The sequence below is a fragment of the Heterocephalus glaber genome, unplaced genomic scaffold, assembly GCF_053883595.1.
Source record: "Heterocephalus glaber isolate CG9 unplaced genomic scaffold, H.glaber_assembly_v1.0 deba00001579, whole genome shotgun sequence".
Lineage (NCBI taxonomy): Eukaryota > Metazoa > Chordata > Mammalia > Rodentia > Bathyergidae > Heterocephalus > Heterocephalus glaber.
The window spans coordinates 1,861,576-1,884,857 of NW_028258360.1; the positions used below are offsets into that span (position 1 = coordinate 1,861,576).

Consider the following 23,282-nt stretch of genomic DNA (forward strand, 5'->3'; position numbering starts at 1 on the left):
CAAGGGCTGAGACCTCAAGTGACAACTCTGTGATACAGTGCTGTGCAAAACCGTGCTTCAAAGATGACTCGAGCAATGTCCCTTGCAGTGTGACACAGGCATCTTTTTTTCAAGCAGTCAAAACATGACCAGGAAGATAGTTTCAGAGACCTTCCGTTAAAAATGGAGACTATACTGCATTTAATGTGTGTAGTTTGCATCTTAATTCTGAAGGACTGGCTAGGTAGTTTTCATCCTGAATTTGACTGTGGAGAAAGGATTTTTTAAAAAGCTGAACCACAAAACAAGTATTATTTATTTTCTTTTAACAGAGAAACTGATTAAGGATCAAAACATTTTAGAGATAGTCATCAAACACCTGAATGGTGGGAGAAGCCGAAGATTTATTTTTACTTATTGCTTTCATACATATTTGCTGAAAATTATACTACAAATAATAATGGCTAATGTCCATATTGCAATTATTATGTACCTGCAGCCATTCTAGGTACTTTGCATACATTAACTCATTTAATATTCATAGCATTCCTAAAAAGTTATACCAATTTTATGGATAAAGAAACTAAGAGTCAGAAGTTAACTTTTCCACTGTAACAGAAACATTGAAGCTAGACCCAAGATTTTGACTCAAGTTCAGAATCTTGGGTCTACCTTCAACTAAGAGACAACTAAACATTTATCAAGTGAATATTGTCACAATGGTTGAATGTATCGAATGCTTACTATGTCCCAGGCCATTCTATATGCATGTTTTATTTTTATCTCTTTAATTTTCACCAGAGTAAGATATCTGACTCATGTCTTACAGAGAATGCAGAGTTCATCTGTTGAAGATCATATATGCGTAATAGTAGAACCAGGCTCTGTACTCATTTGTTTCAAGTCCATTCTCAGATTTTACCCAGCTGTAGGGTAAAGAACATCTAAATGCAGGGAATAGAGGATGATGTCCCTGGACTACAGAGGAGGAGAGGTCATGGACAGACCTGAGCCCTTGACCCATGGCCCTGTAGTGACAACTGCACAGGAACAGTGACACCAGACTGCTTTTCCTGAGTCTCATTTCTTGCATGTACCAATGAACAAAGACTTTTACTGCTTGCTCTGACCTGAAAGCTCTTTAGGCTTTGCAACTGAAAGAGCCTAACTGAAGCTGAGTGTGACCACTGATCATGATATATCAACTGCACTGGATTAAGAAACACCTAGCAGATTAGTAAAGCCTTCTTCCTGGTGTGTCTGAGGGGCACTTCCAGAGATAACTGGCACCTGAGCCAGCAAACCCAGGAGGGAAGACCCATTCTGACTGTGGGTGGCACCACACAATAGTCTCACAGCCCCAGTGGACTGAAAGGGGAAGAAGAAGGAGGAAGTGGCTTTTGTTTTGAAAAGCTCCCCCCTGAGTGGATGCTTGTTTTGCTACTGCGGTCACTGTGGACATGAGACTCCAGTTTCTTCAGCCTTGCAATGTCATTGACACCAGAGCCTGTCCATGGAGCTTTTGGGCCTTCAGTCTAGGGCTGGTGCTGTGTGCTTGATCCCTTTTGTTCTGTGGCTTCCAGATTCTTGGACAGAGCAGTTCCTGGGATCCCCTGACTTTGCCCTGAACAAGCAGCCATTTTCTGTGTATATATATATATATATGCATGTTTTTTCCTATTGATTCTGCTCCTCTAGAACCACAACTGATTCACACAGCCTGTGAACAGGATGGACAGAAAAGCTATCTCCCCTGAGCCCCACCTCTATCTCTAGGCATCTGTGAGTGTTTTGGGGTGTCTTTGTTACCACACAGTATGCACTGACAGTGCAGGCTGGGCCAGACTGCCTCGATGCTGCGTCCCTGGGCAAGTTACTTAAATCTCTCTGTGGCTCAAATTTTTCATCAGTATAATGGACATAAAGGTGTCTACTCCAGGGGCTCATTATTGTTTTTAAATGAGTCAACATTTGTGAAGTGCCTAGGACAGTGTTTGCACACGACAAGTGCTCTAGGCTTGCAGGAAAAATGCAATTCTGAGTTGGGTATTTTTCTGTCAGGAGTGAGAAATTAATCACTCAAGGTCAAAGAATTAATTCTATTGTATATGTGAATGAATCCAGAATCAAGGGAAATAAATAAGTGTGATAAAAGTCTAATAATTTGAGAGTCCCCGGAAGAGCAGGTTTTCAGTGAGGCTTCCTGTCATCATGGCTATTCGATTCTTATATCCATTTTTTGGCTTTTTATTTTATTTTATAGGTAATACAAAATCAAATTCCAGAACTCCCAATCACCATGTTTGTATACACATCCATTGACTCAAAGGAGCGACTGACCTTCATAATGTAGATAAGCGAATCAGTTGGCTAAGTTTCTATTCTCATTAGAATTTTTATTGTTAGTCTTTCTTTGCATTGTCAGAGTTAAATTCCATAACTATTTTTCCTTTTCTATACTCTTTTCAATGTAATGTTCTATTAAAAACATTTCAACTGATTTCCATTTTATCTGCATGACAAGAACGCCACAACTTTCTCTTTCTATTTTCCATTTCTGTGGCTTTGCGTCTTAGGTAAACTGTTATTAGGGAGAGGTCCAAACAAAGCTTTTAGCCATGGCTGTCAGAAAAACTTTTAAATTGGTTTTGTAACTGTTACAGCTTCACTTTGGTGCTGTCATTATAATTAGGTTGTTTTTTGTCTGAATGTCTACGTGTCCTTGTTGGTAAAGAGTCATTAAAATAATCACTTACAAGGGAGTTTGATATGCTATAATCACCATTGCTAAGTTGACTTTCTCCAAAGTAATAACTTTCAAATATTAAATAAAAATGAAGGTGATAAGTATGTGCAGCAGATAAATTTAAATATTAAAGTCAGCAACTCCAGCTTCAGTGTTAGAGCTAGTAACATGGATCACTTTAACTCAACTCAATTCAAGCCATATTTGAAACTGGTATCAGTTTCTGCAACATGAAAGGGCTGGCCACATGACATTCTGACCCATGCTTATGTGTTTAGGACAGCTCAAATTTGTAGTCCAACTTTTATTTTCTTGTAAAAATTAATACAAAGGAAAATGTTGAAATTGAATCAGTGCCTCAAAATATTACATAACTTGATGTTTCAACAATTACATTATTTAATATAAATGTAGGCTCTATCTGCCTATCTATATAAAGAGATGTACATATTCTCATATGGATATGCATATGTGCATATATATGTAGATATGTAGTTGTGTGCATATACATTCCTATTTTTATATGTTTATTATAAGGCTTTTCAGATTTAAATATGCACTCAATTATTTAAAATTCCCTTCAATTGCAATGTCATTTTAGCTTACATTTTAAAAAACTCAGACAAGTTCTAAATATGCTTTCGGTTTGCCTTTGATCCAAGAACTACTTATTTATGTATGTAACAGTTGTAGTTACCAACATATGAAAAATAGAATGATCCTGAAGACAGCAAGACCTATCAGAGCTGCTCTAGAGACTTGCTACTCAAAGTGAGGTCCTGGGACTAGCAGCGTCCTCAGAGGTTATCAGAAATACAGAATCTCAAGCCCCATCCCAGGCCTACCAAGTCCAAATTTGCATGTCAACAAGGTCCCCTTGTGATTCATGTGGATTTTCAAGTTTGAGAAGCACTGTTGTAGGTGATACTCCTTGAGGAGGAGGATAAATTGGTGACCTATAAAATTATTTACACCTTCACAATTTCATGACTCTAAAAGACTATAATGACTAAGATTGAATATTTCAAGTACATTGGAAATAACGATACTGAGTCCAACTTCAAGCAGAAAAACAAGGAAGGACACCTTTTGTACATAAGTTCTGGGTGATACTATCAAAGAAAAGTTCTCAAAACACTGTCAAGTCTAAGCCAAATATGAATAGGGCTCCTCATGCAATTAAAACTGACATCCACAAAGTATATTACCAAAATAAGAGCTCGTATTTCTTTGAGTACTTGGTTTGTACCAAGCTTCATTTCAAATATATTCCATTCCACTCTAATAATATCATTTAGTAATCAGCAATCCTGTGAGAGAGGTACTTTTGGTATCTCCTCTTGCATATGGAGAAATAGCCTGCTCAGAGAGGATAAGATCTCCAAGGGCACAGAGTTGGAGGGCAGACTCAGGCTTTGGGGACAAAGCAGGTCTCCTCTTGCCTTCTACTGAGCAGTCCTAATGCATTTGCCTCTCCTCCATACTAAATCAAATGAGACGAAATCTCGTCAAAACTATGTTGTTGGATAGAAGCCAGAATTACATGAAGTCTGTATTTGAAAGCTGAAGACAATCTATTCCTAACAGAAGGGTATAAGATGGTCATGGTGTAACTGAATGTCAATTTTGAAGACAGGTTGGGCTGAGTTTAAATCATGGCTCTGTGCCTGATTGGTGTATATTTTTTTTTTTTGGTACTGGGGATCGAACCCAGGACCTTGCGCTTGCCAGGCAGGCGCGGAACCACTGAGCTAAATCCCTGCCCTCTCTGTGCCTGATTTAACCTCTGGTGACACGGTTTTCTCCCCAGAATATGTATGTGATAGCATCTACATCTCTACATTGAAACATGAATATAAATAAGACTATTTGGTCTAGATTTCAGCCAATATCAGGCATCTTGCATGCTGTAACTTTATAATACTGTATTGGAAAAACACTGTAAAGTCTAAGATTTAAAGATAGAGATACAACCAGTTGCTTATAGGGAAGGTAAGAAGCTACAACATGAGCAATCATGTGGAAGAGACATCAAATCTTGACATGGACCATAAAAATTCACAGACTTTCAAAATGTCTAAAGCAGTCTCAAGTTTTAGTGATACAAATGTTTAAGTACTTTATGGGCACTTTTCTATTAAATTTCTCAAAAATTTTTTCTATTAAATAATGCTTTAACGATTTTGAAAATTCTTTTGACATTTATCCTACAAGCCAAGATTGTGGACCTAGACACCACAATAAATACAAATTAGGATAATGAACACTACAGTTCAGTGGTTAAATCTTTCAATTACTGGTTGAGTGAATAAAATATCCTACATTTGTAAAATAAAGTTTCACCCACAGAACCCTGCATCAGACACGCACTAAAGTTTGTGTTTTAATTGCATTTCAAAATAAACGTATTGGAAGAACAACACAGTCACAAGGTGAAATTTTAAGAAACCATCTTGTATATGAGTTATAAGAACAAGAACATAATCATGTAAAAAAGCCAAATGCACTCAACCTAAAATAAATCTCCTATTTGCAAGTGGTGCATCCTTACTGAGAAGACATCTGCATATTCATTATTTCTACAATCAATAGACAAAGTAAATGTCTAATATCAAGGAATTAAAAAAATAACGTATTGACATCAATACTGAAAACAGACCAATGGATGTCTTTGCAGAATGTCTTTCCCATCTGCCTGTACTTGCAGAGCCAGAATAGAAAGTAACTCATAAGTGACACTCCACAGGGGGCCTGGAAGTCTGTGATTCCCCATGGACACCCCACCAGCTGCCACAACCTGAGAATAGTTTTCTCCTTTTCTTGGAACAGAGAACTAAGTTAGGGAAGCTTGAACATCAGAAGTCAAACTGTAGGAAGAAGGAAGAGGAATTTTCTGAGACTCTTTCATCTCTTGGCCAACATGAGTATAGCTTTCACTCTTCCCTGTAAGAGTTAGGCTAGATGTTAAATTACAAAGTTGACAAAAAAATATTTATTATTGTTAGCACATTTCAATCACCAGCCCTTGACTTTACAACACAAACTAGATTTTAATAAAACGAAACACATTCTTATTGGAACAGAAATGCTGCTAAACTGGGTGGATTATTATACTAAGCCAGTGGATTTCAAGTTGCCTTCAGTTTCTGCGGAAGAGCCCACAGCCTCCAGTTGAACCCCTTCCCTGTATCCACATCCTTGGCAGTATCCTCCAAGATACAAGACTCAGCCATGTGACTTGTTTTGATCAGTGAGACAACAGAAAAAGGGAAGTGAGCAGACACTTGAAAAATACTTGTGTGTCAGGACTTACTCTTGCTGCCACTGGAACTCTGAGCCACCACATTCACACTCCCATTTAGCCTTTTGCATGGTAGCTAGGGGCCCTGATATCCTCTTTACCCCACTCGCCAGCTAGCCAAGCCCAGAGCAAAGATGAGAACTGATGAGTGGCTGGCCCTCGACACAGATGTGAGCTTGGCCATGATCAGCTGAGATTGACTCAGACTGGCAGCACTGTTCATCCCATCTACAAATCCATGAGCAAAAGTCAGCATCTGCTTTATATGCCAACACAGCTTAAATAACGCTGCTTCACTAGGTTGCTAACCCTCGGCTGCCCTGGCTCTTCTGACACCTTCACAGAGCAGGGGTCTGCTCTGAGGTACTTGAAAACTCATGTTCTAATCTTGAATACTAACGCTTGTGAGAAGGGGAAACCATTTACAGGCTTGTTCAAAGGGCTCAGCCTGGTTATTCTGGGACTGACCTTGCAAATACAGCCCCATTCTTCTATCCAGACTCATCAGGACCCATAATGCCACAGAACTCCCACAGATACGATGCCTGTCTAAGCACTAGAAGCACACAAAAGCCATCTGTGGGCACACAAAAGCCATCTGTCATTAAGGCCACACTGCTCTGGATATATTAGAGGAAGTAAGGAATGTTTAAATGGAACTTTTCCTATTACCCGCCCAATAGAAAGTCTGTCTTGGATTGATTTAAACCAGGGTGTATTTTGTTAATGAAAGCTTCAATTTAGGACAATATGTGTTTTCCAGAGTACAATGCCATAATGTATGCTCAGAACTACTTAACACTACTTAATATCTCCTTGTTTCTTCACATATTGTAGCCATACATTTACGGATCAGTGGGAGAAAGGAGAAGTAAATGAAAACTCGTACAAGGCTCTTTCAATTAGCTTAACTGCAATTTAAGGATTAAGAGCTCAGTGCCCTATGTGACTTCATTCTTGACACTTGAAAAAGGAATTAAAATGCTAAAATTTGGCTTTTCAATAGTGAAATGTTGACTTTGCTTGCTTTTCTGGACATGGAAAATAATGAAACCAAGGGATCATTTCTTTGACAATACTTTTTCTCATTTCCAATGTCTTGAAAAAGAATAGCAGAAGAAGGAAGGTAAAGCACACCAATGCTCTTCACTTTCTGCCCAAATATTTGCCTCTAAGCAAACTTTTATGGAATCTGTTAGAAACTGTGCATGAGTGTGCAAGGGAGAACATTGTGTGGGTGTGCATGTGAGTATACATGGGAGAGACTTATGTGAGGTCATGTAGTTCTGCACATGGAAGCATCGGTACCTGTGCAGTCACATGTAATCCACCAAGCACGTGCTCAGCGCCAATCAGGTGAAGCTGTAATGGAGGCAATAGAGAAGAAAGAGGGAAACAGAAAAAAAATTGGACAAATAAAGTCAAGGAGCTGGAGGTCATTCTGTTGAGGAGCTTTCTTTGACCTGCTTTTGAGGGTTGAGCTATTAAGTTGGAGCAGAGAGAGTGATTTTTTAAAAAAGCAGGAAGCCTGGATCCATGGTGGGATTGCAGACAGATCAGATAGGGAGAAGACAAACAGGGGCAGTACAGGTTGGTTGAAGGCTTGTCTTCATCACTGTCCTCATTGCTGAGCCACAATAGCCAACACCCACAACTTAAAGGAGGAGAGGGTTATTTTAGTGCATGGTTTTTAGAGGTCTCAGTCTGTAGTCAACTGGGCCAAACAAATGGAGGAAGGGCCTGGGTGGAGGGAAGCTGCTCTGGTCTGGTGGTCAGGAAGCAGAGAGAGAGGAAAGAAGAGCTGGGGAGGGAGATAGACCCTTCTGGGCCACGTCTCCAGTGACTTCCTTTTTCAATCAGACCCTCTCTCCTAACAGCAGCTCAACTATAATGCCCCCATAATCCAACAGCCTTCCAGACACAGGAAGCTTTAGGAGTCGAGATTTAAACCACAGCAAGGTTCCTGGAAATGCAGGAAAAGGCTGGGTTCTCTGTGAAAAGAGCAGGGCAGAAGTGAGATAATTTTGGGGGGCGAAAGAGGTGGTGTATCTGAGAAGCCCTCAGCAAAGGGCCTGCCAGACCCTTAGATGTTGCTCAAAGGTCACAAAGGTACAGCTGGACATGAGAGTCAGATGAAAAATCATTGCCCACACAATGACTACTTACTGACCACACACTGCAATTTGGAAGCATGAGGAGGTGAGACATGCAGGGTTCTTCCTGCAAAAATGATAGCTATTCAAGGTGGTGCCTATGGATTTAGCATTCTGTCATGGGTATGTTCTTCAAGGCAACACGCTGACATGATAAAGACATACAATTTTATCTTTCAACTTAGATAAGTCAACTGTGGAGGGTAGAGCGTATGTCTAAAACCTAAGAAAGGAAGCAGGCTGTAACTGAAGTCAGTGGACTACAGGATGCGTGCGAAGGGAGCTCTCACAGAAGACCCTGAGGTGTGAACAGGGGAGCAAGAATGCGCTGAGGTTCGTTTCTACGGATCTTCTTTCAGGTGTGGAAACTGAGGCTCAGAGAGATAGGGCGAGTTTTCCCAAGTGCTCCTGTGCCACGCTATCTTAGCTGGGCCACACTGCCTTCTCGCACTGGTCCAGAAGTCCAGAAGAAGCCAGCTTGTGGAAGGGACCTGATCCTCATGGGCCCCATCAATTCTTGGAACAATCTGCCAGTTTGTGGGAAGGTTCACTAAGAAGGTAGACATTGTCAGAAGTGCCTACGATGTCCCTTCAACTCTTGAAATTCTTATATCACACAGTTCACCTCCTTCTAATCTTCAGCTTCAACGGAAAAATTTTTAACATGCATTAAAACACTGCAGTAATAATTTTGTCTCAATTTGACCTACTTATGGTAAGAGCTATTGCCTCTGTTCTTTACAGAGGGAAGATATACAAGGAGATGTTGTAGGAGAGAAATTGAACAAGAGCATGCCAGGTCTCATATATGTTTTCATTTTCTTGTCAGAGACTTTTTTTTATGATAATAGATCACCGGGTATGTGTTGGGAGAAGGCTTGGAGTGCGCAGCCACATCTGTCAAACTGTCAAGGGATGAAAACTCCTACCTGAGGAGCCAAGGGAAAATGGTTGTCACCACAGCAGCTGAGGAATGAGGTTCCCATTTAATTGAATTCTGTTTATCATGCATTAGACTGACCCCTCGGTACAGATGTTGCTTATTCAAAAATAGCATTTAATAGCTGCATAATTGGTTGATTTGATGCTCAAAGAATCAATTACATCTTTTTCCTTTTCTGAGACCCACACTTAAGCACACATTCAAGAAACTTTCTAAATGGCTTGGAAATACCACTGGAAAGAATTGCTATATTGCCCAAAGACAGCGGAGGTGTGAAATATGCATCCGTGTATCACAGACTAATATTTTGGATTTGTCTCTTTACCTGATATTTAAAGTCTACTTTAGAAGATACAAAATTTCTGAAAATCATTTGAAATAATCAGCAGTTAAGTGGGCTATCTACAGATTGCTTTTGAACCTATAGCAATTCAGAAGTAGCCTATGAATATATGAAAAAGTGCTCGGCATTTGTAGGTTGTAATCAGAGAGATGGAAATTTAACATTATGAGATGCTATTTCGCACCATCAAAATGTAAAAGTTGGGTAACAAGTGTGGACAAGGATGAGAACAAATGAAAATTTTTACAAGAAGCTAATAGGCAACAAAGGTGGAGCTGTTATCTGGGGAGCATTAGGAAATGTCTTACAGAGTTCAGAGTGTGCATATCCTTTACCTAGCACCTGCTCTTCAGGCCATACGTGCTAGAAGGATTCTCACACCAGTGCACAGAGGCAGGGAGAGGCAGGATTTTAGCACGTTCTCAATAGCAAAGCAATAAATGAGCCCTGAGGTCCATCAATTTGAAGAATAAACGAATGGATAAACAAATGGTCGTATATATATTATATATATATTTTTGTACCAGGGATCAAACTCAGGTCCTTGTGCTTGGGAGGCAGGTGGCGGAACCACTGAGCTAAATCTCTGGCCCAGTCATATGTGTATATATATATTTGGTATCGGGGATCAAACTTGGGTCCCTGGCGGTGAAATATTTTTATAAAAGGATAATTTTTCCAGTGATGAAAATGAAGTCATCAAAAATATTAGACTGCCTGAGATGAAAGTCCTAGACCTAACTAGTGACACATGAGTGTCATCGTTACTTTAGGTCTCTCAGCCTGTACCTCCTCATCTGCCAAAAACATAGATCACAGCATACTTGGATTTACAGAGTTATTTTAAGGACTGATTAATTTAATGCAGTACTTATAAATCCCTGGGTGGGTCAATAAATGTTAGTCATTATTATTTCTAACAGTAAGTGCGTAGATATTCTTCATATCTGTGTTTCTAAATTATTTTCTTATATATATATTTTCTAAAATATATTTTCTAATATATATAATAATTACTTTCTAATATATATTCTAATGTAAAATTTTTTTTCTAATATATATTATTTTCTAATAGATAAAATATATATTATTTTAATATATATTTTCTAAATTTTTTTCTAATATATATATAATCAAATGCAAAGAAATGACTTACTATATTCTGAAATGCCATCAATTCACAAGTCATTCATTTGCAGATGTATGGGAACTATGTGGTGTTTCCTGAAACTATCTTTTAAGGGTATTATGTCAAAGAATAGTGGTCTAATTAACCCTTAATATACTTCTCAAGTGCTGTGAGACTTAAAGGTTTAGTAAGGAAAACTCTGCCTGGGTTATAACTGCTGAGGTCGTCTCCCTAATTCTTATCATCAGAGTCGGGTCCCTTGTCCAGCCACTCCTTCATGCTGATGTCAGTGGCTGAACAGTGTTCCCAGCAAAGCATGGTTTTCAGACGGGAGTAAGGGAGGTTTCACGTTACTTCGGGTGTATGCTGTGTGGCACTAACAAGATTGGCCCTTTGCGTATATACATGGTTCTGCATTCGTGGATTCAACCAACTGTAGATGGGAAATGTTTGAAAAGTAATTCCATCTGTACTGAACATGGACAGGCTTTTTTTCTTGTCATCATTCCCTAAACAACACAGTATAAGAATTATTTCATAATGTTTACCTTACATTAGGAATTGTAAGTCCCTTAGAAATGAGTTAAAGTCTGCAGGGGGATGAGCATAGGTAATATGCAAATAGCACACCATTTTATAACAGGGAGTTGAACATCCACCGATTTGTGGATCCACAGGAGTTTCTGGGACTGATCCCCCACAGATACTGAGGGAAGAGTACTTGAATACATAGACCTGCTGCTTCCATTTTAATTCTCATGACTTGCTGCTTCTGACCAGCATCTCCTGTTTTCTGTGACCTGCAGTGGAACTGTAATCCCTTCCAGCCCACCTCCTTCTCTGGAGGCTTTTTGGGGAGTCTCCTCAGAGCTTGCTTGGGAGGTCAGCCAACTCAGGCACAGCCAGCTATGTCTGAGTCATATGCAAGAGCCAGAGTGCAGCGATTGCTCAGGGTGAGATAACAGAGACAGAGGCATACACAGAAATAAAGGGGCGAGACCGTGGCCCAAACAGAGGGAGAGCAAGGCACAGAAGGCAGAGTCACCTGGGAGGGTGGACTATGCCCAGAGCATGTGGTGTTTTTCAGCGTACAGTCTATTCCTTGCGACGAAGCAATACGCAGATATCCACTTAATGCTCTCAAACCCAGGAAAGAAGTATTATCGGCCCCATTTTGCATAAACATGTCACATCACTAATAAGTAGCAGGGCTGAAATATGTCTGTCTGTTCCTAAGAGGCTGCAATAGCATGCTCTATCTCCCCTCAAAGATATGTACTGGGTGCAGAAGAACATGTGTGCTGAGGGAGGTGGGAATGGGAGACAGGGAGGTCATGCTAGGAGATGGGTGTTGGCGACGGTGTAGCTCAGAAAAGCGGAGAAGGCAGCTTTGAGGGTCAGCTCATCCACATTCCCAGGATCTCCTGTTCAGGGTCAGCCGTGTGTTGATGCAGCAGTGTGGGAACCCTGGAGGCAGCAGCAGGAAACACTCCAGGCAGGAAGTGTTTCACCAGGTGGTGGCTGCATCAGGAGCTACAGGACACCGGCCTATTTATTCTTAATTTAGGAATGAATTTACTGCAAGTAGCATATATTTACCATGGCTAAGTATCTCATTAAAAATAACATGAATTTCGCTAGTAATTGGATAAACATGAGCAAGGTCCTAGCCAAAAGTACATAATTAATATTAAATTAACTCAAAAAGCTCAACAAATGGCATTAGAGAGGTTGCTACATACCTCCCACCACTTCAACACTCTTTCTGCCCTGAACTTAGGGTTTTGCAGTTAAATTTAGGAGTACATGCAGTCTTATTCATTATGAAAACAGAAAAGACTACTCTAAGGGCACAAAATTGGATCTTTTCCTAGCGTTCCTGCATATGAGTCCCATTATAATTACAATTATGGTTATGATTATTATAATTATAATTTTGTGTCTGGGAAACTTGAATTTGTATAGTTTCAAATTGCAGACCATAGGTGCCTATTTCCCCCCACAAATGGCTCTACAGAGGCTATTATTCTGTAAAGGAGTTAGAAGATCACTATGTGCTCTAATTCATTTTAACATAGCTCCACAACTAATACATGTTCGGAGCAGAAATACTGCATAACTGCGATATTTGGTGTATGTATGTGTAGTGAGAATATAGAGAAACAAAAACATTAGTTGCTATATTTGAGCCTAATTAATGACTGAAATATATTAAATTTTAATGGATTTATTGATTTGAGAGAACAGAAATGATGTGAGAGAGAGAGAGAGCGCTATTACACATAAAATACCCAACATCACAGAAACATCAATTATATCATCTATTTAATTTAACAGGGGTGGGAAGATTAAGCCACTTCAATTAATCTTATTTTATTAAATTATCTAATTACTTGTAGTTGCTGGAGAAGACAGATGTTCAAACCCATAAACTAACAAGGACCCAGAAAGCTCGACAGAAAGTGAAAAATCTAAGATAATAATAGAGAAGAATATTAGTCAATCCACTGATGAAGAATATTAGTTAATTTAGCCTAAAAAATGACAGAGAGGATTTTTAATGTCCTTCATTTGTGAGCCTTCACTTTTTGCACTGAGTTATGAATTTAAAATTTGGAAATTTTGAAAATATAAAATATATGGAAATACACTTCGAAGTTCTCACATTACTTATTATTATAACATCTCTGATCTGAAGTCGCATTATTATAACTTATTTCATGATAACTCAAACAAGCGACCCCTGGAATGCAGCAGGAAATATAGATGAGAAAAGCAGGCCAGAAGTCTGTTCACTCTCAGTGTTCTTCAAGTGCAGGGTGCTCTAAAAATAACTTCTAGGGCTGGGGATTTAGCTCAGTGGTTTCACCGCCTGCCTTGCAAGCGCAAGGTCCCGAGTTCAATCCCTGGTACCAAAATAAATAAGTAAATAAAATAAAAATAACTTCTATTCATGCACTGCTACATGTTTTGTACATTTATGTGTTTTTACACTTATTACTTACTTTCCCATCATAGAATTATGCATAAAGAGAAGTAATGTGTAAATTTACACAAAATATGTAAATGCAGGGACAAAGGCAGAGGCCTGAAAAGAATCCACTCTATGTGGCCTCCAGAGGGAGAAAGAGGGAAGAAATGTTGGAAGGGCAGCTCTCGTTTTTACTTTTTTACAGTTAACTTTTAATAATGAGAACAGAGTCACATTTTGCTTGTTTTAAAAATAAAAGGAAATACAGCTGGGCATAGTGTCGTATCCCGCAGTCCCAGCACTCTGGGAGGGGAGGGTAGGAGAATAGCAAACTTGAGCCCAGCCTGGGCAACACAGAAGCTTAGTGAGGGAGACACTGTCTCAAAAGCTTGAAAAAAAATTTAAAGGCGCTTGGGGTGTATGTAGTTCAGCGCAGAGGCCCTGGGTTCAATGTCCAGTATTGAAAACAAACAAACAAAAATAAACAAAATGGCCTGTGCTACCATTTGCCCTTGGGAGTGAGAGATGATTCTGAGTGAGTGGAAGACTGTGAGTGGAACCCTCAAGCGGAAGTGTTCCTGTTACCTGGTTTTGGACAGCATTCAGCACTCGTAAAGGTATCTGACTGCCATTTCATCTTAAAGATACTGCTTACCTCTTTTCTTTTAATAATCATTATTACTGTGCTCAGACATGGAAATGCTCTCTCTCTCTCTCCATGCTCCTCCCCCTTTTCATCCATATGCTTTCACGAATGTTGGGTCCTTCTGAAAAGCTTGATTAAAGACCGAATGTGAAGCTGAGTTGAACGGAACTTCCTCCACGTTGAGTTGTCTGACTTCCTTATTTTCTAACCCTATGACTCATGTTTACAGAATTTAACCAAATATTCTGCTATATTCCTAGCACATGTCTAAAATACTCCAAACTCAACCTACTGTAATTCTCCATTATGCACACCAATGCTCATTTTACTGTATTCTTGCTCAGTTTTTTCATTACAGCCATTCATCCCTTTTCAGTGTCAAATCTTTGTGATAAACAAGCCTCCTAATTCCTCATCAAAATCCAGAGGCAGCTATTCAAAAGTATTTAATAGATCTTAAAGCACTGGATTCTGGCTCCCATATGATTCCAATTAGCGACTCAGAGCAGCTCTAAAACAGTAATTTATTTCTATCACTTTCTCACCTGTAGAGAAATGGCTGAGGAAGAACAGCCTTCTCTCTACATCTTGGGGTTGTCGTGAACTCCTCCTTCGCCACTCCCTTCCTTCTTCTCATAGTCTTTGTTTAAACTTCCCTACCTCTTAAGGATTTTCCTGACCTCCCAGGCAAAGAGGATTCCAAATGATACAGTCTCTTAATGTCTTGCATTAGTTTTTTCAAAATCCCCTTTGCTCTTGGCTTGCTACTTCCACATGGCCTTGTTGCCTCCCACCCTAAAGTACACTGCGAGCTCCAGGAAGGCAGGGAACTGTGCTTGTTTTGCTCAGGACTATCTTAGTGACTGGCACACAGTAGGTGTGAAGTAAATATCAGCTGATGGATTAATGGATAATGTAAGGGAAAGTGCTTTTATGCTAACAGCTACCATTATAACTGTTGTTAATGTTATTATTACTAGTAGCAACAGTAGTAGAGTACTTATAGTCATTTCCCATTAGCAGCATTGTTACCATCAAATATAGGATGAAAAGAACATCAAAAAATAATTTTAATACTATCAATATTCATGAACAATCTTTCTCTTTCCCTTCTCCATTCTTTTAACTGCTAGAGATAACTAACAAGCAATTCAATGAAAAAGCAACCTACAGAACAGAAAAAAAATATTCTCAAGTCTTATGTCTGAAAAGGTAAAAAATCCAAAATATTCAAAGAACTCGAACAACTAAAGTGCAGAAAACAACATTATTTAAAGATGGACAAAGAACTTGAGTAGACATTTTTCCAAGGAAAATATATGAATAGTCAACAGGTATATGAAAAGGTACTTAGCATCAGTACCATCAGGAAAATATATACCAAAACCACAATAATATAATCTCACACCTGATAGAAAAGCTACTATCAAAAAGACAAAAGATAAATGTTGGTGAAGATGTGGAGAAAAGGTATCTTTTGTACACTATTGGTGGAAACATAAATTGGTACAGCCAATTTATTAAAAACACAATGGCTGTGCCTTAAAAAGTTAAATATGGAACTACTGTATGATCCAGGTGTTCCACTACAGGGTATGTATCAGAAGGAAATGAAATGACCATATCGAAGGCATCACCACACTCTCATGTTTACAGCAGCATTACTCAGAATAGCTAAGATACAGAACCAGCTGAAATGGCCATTGCAGGGTGAATGAATAAAGAAAATGTATATATCCACAGTGGGATATATTCAGCCAGAAAAGGGATGACATCTTGCCATTCACAGCAACATGGGTGGGACTGGAAATATATTAAGGAAATAAGGCAGGGACAGAAGGATGGCTACCTCATGGTCTCTCTCACTCATGTATGAAAGGCGAAAATGTTGATTTCATTGAAATAGAGCAGAGAATTGTGCTCACTAAAAGGTAGGAAGGGTAATGAGGGGGATAGAAGGGAGTTAGAAACTGGACATGGAAATACCATTAGATGGAAGAAAGAAGTTCAGGGCTCTACAGCACAGCAGGGTGTCTACAGTCTACAATCTATTATGTGTTTTATAAAGGATAGAGAAAAGGTGGCACCTACAAAACATGGAAGACTATTTCACCACAATATAAAAGGAAATTCTGCCATTTGCAGTAAAACGGATGAACCCAGGAGACATAATACTAAGTGGAATAAGCCAGACACAGAAAGGCAAATACTGTATGACCTTGTTTATATGTGGAATCTAAAAAAGTCAAATGCATAGAGACTGAGAATAGAATGGGTTACCAGGGCTAGATATGGGCTATAGAAATGGGGAGATATGCCTATCAACAGATGAGTGGATAAAGAAAACGTGCTATTTATACTCTGTGAAGTATTATTATGTCAGAAAAAAAAGGATAAACTTGAATCATTCATGGGTAAATGGATGCACCTTGAGACCATAACATTAAGTGAAATAAGTCAGACTCACAAGCTTAAACAGTGCGTGGTTGGTCTTACATGAGAAACACAAAATATAAATAAAGAGCAAAATAAAAGATAAAAAGAAGCAGGGAGATCTTTTTCAAATGAGAAGTAAATGTAGAGATAAAGGAATGGAGGAGGGAAAAGGGATTGAAAAACGAATTGAAGAAAAGAAGACAGCTCTTTTGCCAATGGGAAGGGGGCCAGAGGATGGGAGGAGCACAGAGGGAGGATGGGCACAGGATGTAAGAAGAATCAGAATTATGATGTGCTGTGTGTCTGTATGGACAGACTTCCCACAGTGAAACAGGGAGATGCCAGTCCAAGCTTTCAGTTATGAGATGATTCCTTTGTGGGCTCTAATGTACAAAATGGTGATCACAGTTAACAATACTGCATTGTACATTTGAAATGTACTGAGACAACTTATGTGCTCTTACCACACACACACACACACACACACTCACACCTACACACATGTACACAGGAGTGTACACAGAGGGATGTGAAGTGAAGGCTGTATTCATTAGCTTGGCTGTAGCAATTACTTCAGAGTATGTGTGTGTATCAGATCCTCACGTTGTTTTGAATGAATTACTGCAATTGACAAAAGAAGATGCCAGTGTGGTCCGGTAGAGAAGAGATGGAGGGAGGAGCACACTGGGCCTTGGGGGCTCCCAGCGCATGCTAAGCCCAGGAAGCTCTGGGTAGGGACCTGAGGCCCCACCTTCCGATGGCCTGAGAGTCCCTCCAGGACTCCAGCTGCCCGCCCCTTCCCCACAACACCCGTCCTCAAGCTCGCTGCAGGTGTGCCTGGCTAAGGACACAGCATCCTGACATCACATCGCTGAGGAGCTTGTAAACCGCAGAACATTTCTCCCCTGGCACTCAGTGAAGTACAGTATTGAGTGAAATGTGACCATGCCTGCTCGGCCCCAAATACTTCAGGCCCTTAAGAATATTTTCACAAAATTTAATACGGCAACAGAATTCTTCATTGATCAGAGACTGCTGAGGTGCTGTTATGCTCTTACCTCTGTGCACACACTCATCACAAGTTTGACAAATGCCTACTGGGCATCTGAAAGAATGCTGGGTCCTAAGAACAGGAGTGGAGTTAATACTTTCCCTGACTTCCGGACTGTAGATCTGGGCGAATCTAGAGCTTACAGAGCTGTGGATTCCCTTGTACAAAAATGAAAGTCAAACAACCTTGCTGGGCGAACTTGTACTGTACCTGGAGACACGCTGGGGCACGTCCCTGGGGCTTGTTGACGTCCACAGCTACCAGCTGCCAGCCACCTGCTGCATCTTCATGAAACATCTTCAAGACAAACAAGAGGATGAGTCAGAGACATTTCATAAGGAACATCGAGAACTCTAACTTTATGTCTCCAGCCTTCTCCATTTTTTACGTCATGAAAAATTTGCTTTTGGAAGGGTTTATCTTTGGCACATGAATCATTTCAATTATGCTCACTTTAACACTGAAACTTAAGTGAATAATAGTAAGAGTAAGGACTGCATTCATTAAGCACTTGCTATGTATCATGTATTACCTATCTTTCATAGGCTTCACATTTAATTGCTCAGATAGTCTTTTCCTCTAGAGAAATATTCCATAAATGTTTTATCCTCTTTATATTAATTATCATTTATTAGATCCAGGAGAAAAAAGGACTCTAAAGAATCATGTCTGGTGTGTTTTTACTATAGGTAAATATAGGTGAATTTCTACCTTTATGAGGCATGATTATAAAAACTACAGTGAATATTTATATTTAAAAATTATTGCAGTAAAAGACATATTGTCATTAATCCCTCTCAAAATACATCCTCAGGATTTGAACGCATCTATCCCATTGTTCTTGCCACTTTCTGAAGCCACTCTAGAAGTTCAGTTTTGTGCCTTTAGTTGCGTTGTCAGGGCTGCCTTGATGTCCTGATTGGATTCAAAACGTTTACCTTTCAAGGTCATTTTGACTTAGGGGAAGAGCCAGAAGTCACAGTGCCAGATTTGGTGGATAAAATGGATGAAGTCACACCACCATGTTTTTGACTGAAATTGCGGTAAACATTTTGAATCCACTGAGGACATCTAGGTAGCCACAACAAGACACTCATGGAAGAAGGCTTCTGAATTGCTTCAGAAGGTGGCAAGAATGATTAGATAAATGTGTTCCAGGCAAGGGGTGGTATTTTAAAGGGGATTAATAGCAACGTGTTTTTTACTGTAGTAAATATTTTTTTAAACACTCACTGTGTTTTGTGATCACACCTGGTATTTGGTGGGCATTTCTTACTGAACTAACTAAAGAATATTCTCAGGGCAGATATCCAAAGCATAGTGTGGCAGAGGGAAAGAGACAAGTGTTATGTTCATGGTAGGAGACTGCTTAATCGACCAGTTATAACCAGGCTGCAGCTAACCTGCCCAACAGGAATCTCATCTATATGGTTAGGAAGGAAACAAGTAGTTTCTTTTTATTTAGAGGATGCAAATGATAAAATTCAAAGTACTATTACCTTAGTTAAACCTGGAATTCACTAACTTAAATGCCTTGGTGATTTTTACTGCATGTCCCACTAGCTCGAAAGTTATTTACCTGTAAATATTCTACCCAGTTGGAAGACATTTTCTAGTTATAAGTATTTTCCCACTAACATATTTTCTTCCCAGTTCCTTAGGAGATCGAGGGTGTATGTGGAGGTAGGGGGAGAAGGAGTGGGTGAATTATAGTTTTTTATTTTTCTACGTGAGGATCCTAGCTAGGCGAACTCACTGTTTATTCTTGCCCAAGGTCATTGTTTTGCATACGTAAACATTTCCTTTGGTGTCCTTATTGATGTCCTCCTGTTCCTCTGGGCCTGTGCTGCAAAGGATAACTGCTGCTGGACATCTTAGCTGATGTGATGGCCATTCCCTAGGACATATGAGTATCCTTTCAAACTCTGGGCAGTGGAGATGTGGGTCACTTGCAGAAAGTAAAGCGCATCCTCTGCAGAATGAGCAAGGTAGCCAGAGCCAAGTCCCCAAATGGACAGGCCATGTGTGTATCTTTTAGGGGACAAATTAGGTGCAGATTTTACAAAGACCCTTTGACCAAAGATGCCACTGCAAGTCGTTCATCTCATTTGCCCTCTGAGAGACCAGCTGGCCTTGAGAATGGAAGTTCAAAGCGATGCTTGGTGGTAGAACCAAGTGCGTCCTTCACAAAGAGGCCCCCTCTGGGAACACACAGGATGGGAAAGTACACCTGTTAGGTGCCTTTCCAAGTCCCAGTCAGAACCCTGAGACTCTCCCTTTACAGACAAAAGACAACTGTCTCCGCCCCTATCCAGTCTCAGCATGGCACAAAGAGTCCCTGGGGCTGAGATTCACTTTGATTCATCCCAGACTAATTTTCCCTGTTAAATTAAATTTTCTAGCAGACCAAAATGCCATGAATCAATTTAATTGTCAGTAAAAGAGTTCTCTCAAGGTGACTGCTTTGGATAAAATAAAGGAAATGCAAACATGTTCAATTTCCCTTTGGTCCCTGAGTTCTAAAACAACACTTAGACTGGGGTAATGCATCAGGAGAACTTTAAGACGAGCTGGAGAGCTAAGTCAGGATCCTTGTCTTGTCTCTTTGTCTGCTCATTTTATCTTCCAAATGTAGAGAACTTGAGGATATTTATGGGGGCACTAAAGCCCCAAGAACAAAGGCTAATTAGTGTCCTTTTGGGAGCTCATCTTGACCTTGTAGCTGCATTCTGTTTATGGGATGTAAGCAGAAACCCTCTTTCTCCCTATATGTCTTCCTCTTCTTTTTTTTTTTTTTTTTTTTTGGTAGTGGAGATCAAACTCAAGACCTTGTGCTTATGAGGCAGGCACGGTGCCACTGAGCCACATCCCAGCCCCCTATATTTCTTTTTGTTCACTGGAATATAGATGTGAGAGTTAGAGCTACAGCAGCCATCTTAGCCAAGGAGGTAACTTTGGGAATGGGATCTGTGGTGCAGACATTTGGAAGGTGTCCAGCTTAGTGGCAACACAGACCGCCACACCAACCCCAGATGATCTTTTCCAACTTTGCCTGAGAGAGAGAACAGAATTCTGTTTTACCTAAGCTGTTTATTTTGGGAATCTAGTCCCTTGTAGGAGATCGAACTTAACTAGCACAGGAACTGCAGTTTCAGTTAGAATGGTCAATGATTTCTTCTGTTTTAATGGTGTAACTTTTCCCATCCCATCACACAGTCTAACACATTTCCTGATACATACTGGAAAATGTGGATGAGCTGTACAAAGTCTGGAACCCTGCCGGGTGTGGTGGTGCACACCTGTCATCCCAGCACTCAGAAGGCTGAGGCAGGAGGGTCATTGCAAATTGGAGGCCAGCCTAGACTACACAGTGAGTTGAAGGCCAGCCTGAACTTCATAGTGAGATCCTATCTCAAACAAACAAACACAATGACAATAACAACAACAAAAAGCTGAACTCACCCCCCAGAGACAACCATGGCTAACATTTCAGAGTTAAACTTCCAGGTATTTTATACACATATTTAATACACACACGCGCACGCGCATGCACAAACTTGAAATCTTTTTTTCTTCCTTTATTTTGGGGGGTATAATATGTTGTCAGCAGATTTTCATGTCAATAAAGTTTAATCATTATTTTAATTGTTTGCATTCATTTCAATTTCATAATTTATAAGCAATAATTTAGTCAATAGATTTAGAATGTCTTCCTTTTTTTTTTTTTTACAAAGATGCCACAATAAACATCCTCAAATGTAAACCATATTCTTTTTTGTTTTTTGGTGGGGGGGCCGGGGATCGAACTTAGGGCCTTGCTCTTGCAAGGCAGGCAGCAGTACCACTGAACTAAATCCCCGACGCCCTCAAATGTAAATCATTGAATATTGTCCAAATTCTTCTTAGGACAAACTCCTAGATTGGAATCTCTTAACCAGCCAAATAACACACACTCACACACACACACACACACACACACACACACACACACGCATAGGCTTTTGATGTATATTGCCAAACCGTTTTCTAAAAAAGATGTTTCAATTTATGCTAAATAACAATATATGGGAATGTTCCCTCTGCCAACAATAAGAAGTGCTGTCCTTTTAAGAAGAGCGAGTTAACTGGGACCAGAGCACACCCAGCTTGTGTTGAGCCAGTAAGAGGAGGTGATGGCAGGGGAACCCCAGGGCTCCTCGAGCTGAGCAGCAGCCCAGTGTGGAGTCCCAGGACCTCCACTTGCCTGCTATGTGATGCTGGATAAGATGATTAACTTTCCAAATCTTGTCAATTTTTAATGAGCAAAGTGGAGACAATAATGGTACCCATTTCACAATATTATTGTGAAGATTAAACAAGACAGATGGTAAAGTCATTACCCTGTGCTTAATGCCACCCTCAATAGATGTCAGTAAAAAGATGTTATGAATTACCAATGTAAACAGATTCCAGCATGCTCAGTACAATCACTGGGAAACCATGAAGATTTCAGGCTTGAGAATTATCTCAGACTTGCCCACTTTCAACTATTAGAGCTTTTTAATGGGTTACTTGGTTTATAAAGTATGCTTTGGGACTTTTTTTTTCTACAGGCAAAACATCATCATTATTACCAGGTTATCTGTTGGGAGGTGGTGAGAAAAAGAATCTTGATAGCAGGGAAATCACTAGAAGCTGAAATAAAATTACCCCCCCCACACACACATAGTAATGAAGAGAAAATGTAAAACTTATTTTGAAATTCTTATGCTCTTTGAGTTTTTTCAGAATCATTTTTAAAAACAGGCAGTAGCCATTATTACACAAAATATTATGAGGGTGGACACATGGCTTGATTCCATTATTAAATAAAATATTCAATGACAGCCTCACAAAATTTAATTCTCACTTGGGGCTTCCTATGACGGATGCATTGTTCCATGCATTGTTCCTCCTCCACCAAGGAGGTCACTCTTGTATACGCCACTGCGGCCCTTTTCCAAACCTCACTCATTAAACTGCTTTCTCACCTATTTTCATGATGCACTTTCATGAGGAACCAATGGTTTTGGAACACAGTAAATAAATTTTTCCTGAAGTACTGTCTTGAGCATTAAGTTGTATATAGTCTTTTTTGGAGGGGGGGATTCTTTTCATTTTGGACCATGCATCTTTTTAATCCATGCCTTTCTGCCTCTGCATTGAGCACTGTATATTCATAAAAAGGTGGCTGGAGGCACGTTCTAAGAATACTGATGAAATCATCACAGAGGAAGATTTTAAAAGCATCCCTCTTTCCTGTATCACTTCTATCCCCCTCAGTTTTATATTTTAATTGGGAAATATTAATTCAGAAAACAAGAGACCTCAGACAGAGATAATAACAGATCCTGAAGTTGCCACTTTCTTTAAACAAGGAGAACATTTGCCAAACCTCTGATAGTGCCCTAGTGCACCATGAATTATGTTTACAGAAGTTAGGTATGTATTGACTTCCAGGCGCCTGGTTTGTATCTCCTTTCACTGCACACAACAGAAAAGCAGCCTTGAGTGGCCCTGAGGCCGAGCAGTTCTTTCTGTTCTACTCCAGGCAAAGTTGGCTCAA

At 39.8% G+C, this 23,282-nt stretch overlaps 1 protein-coding gene across 8 annotated transcripts in view; it reads right to left on the reverse strand.

Moving 5' to 3' along the window:
• Positions 1–23,282, reverse strand: part of Nalcn (sodium leak channel, non-selective) — a 322,796-nt gene that overhangs the window by 182,534 nt on the left and 116,980 nt on the right. For all 8 annotated transcript variants that reach the window (XM_087193085.1, XM_087193083.1, XM_087193087.1 and 5 more), the window contains exon 10: positions 17,909–17,995. In XM_087193085.1, coding sequence (XP_087049211.1) covers positions 17,909–17,995 — 87 coding nt within the window. The remainder of the gene's footprint in view (positions 1–17,908; positions 17,996–23,282) is intronic.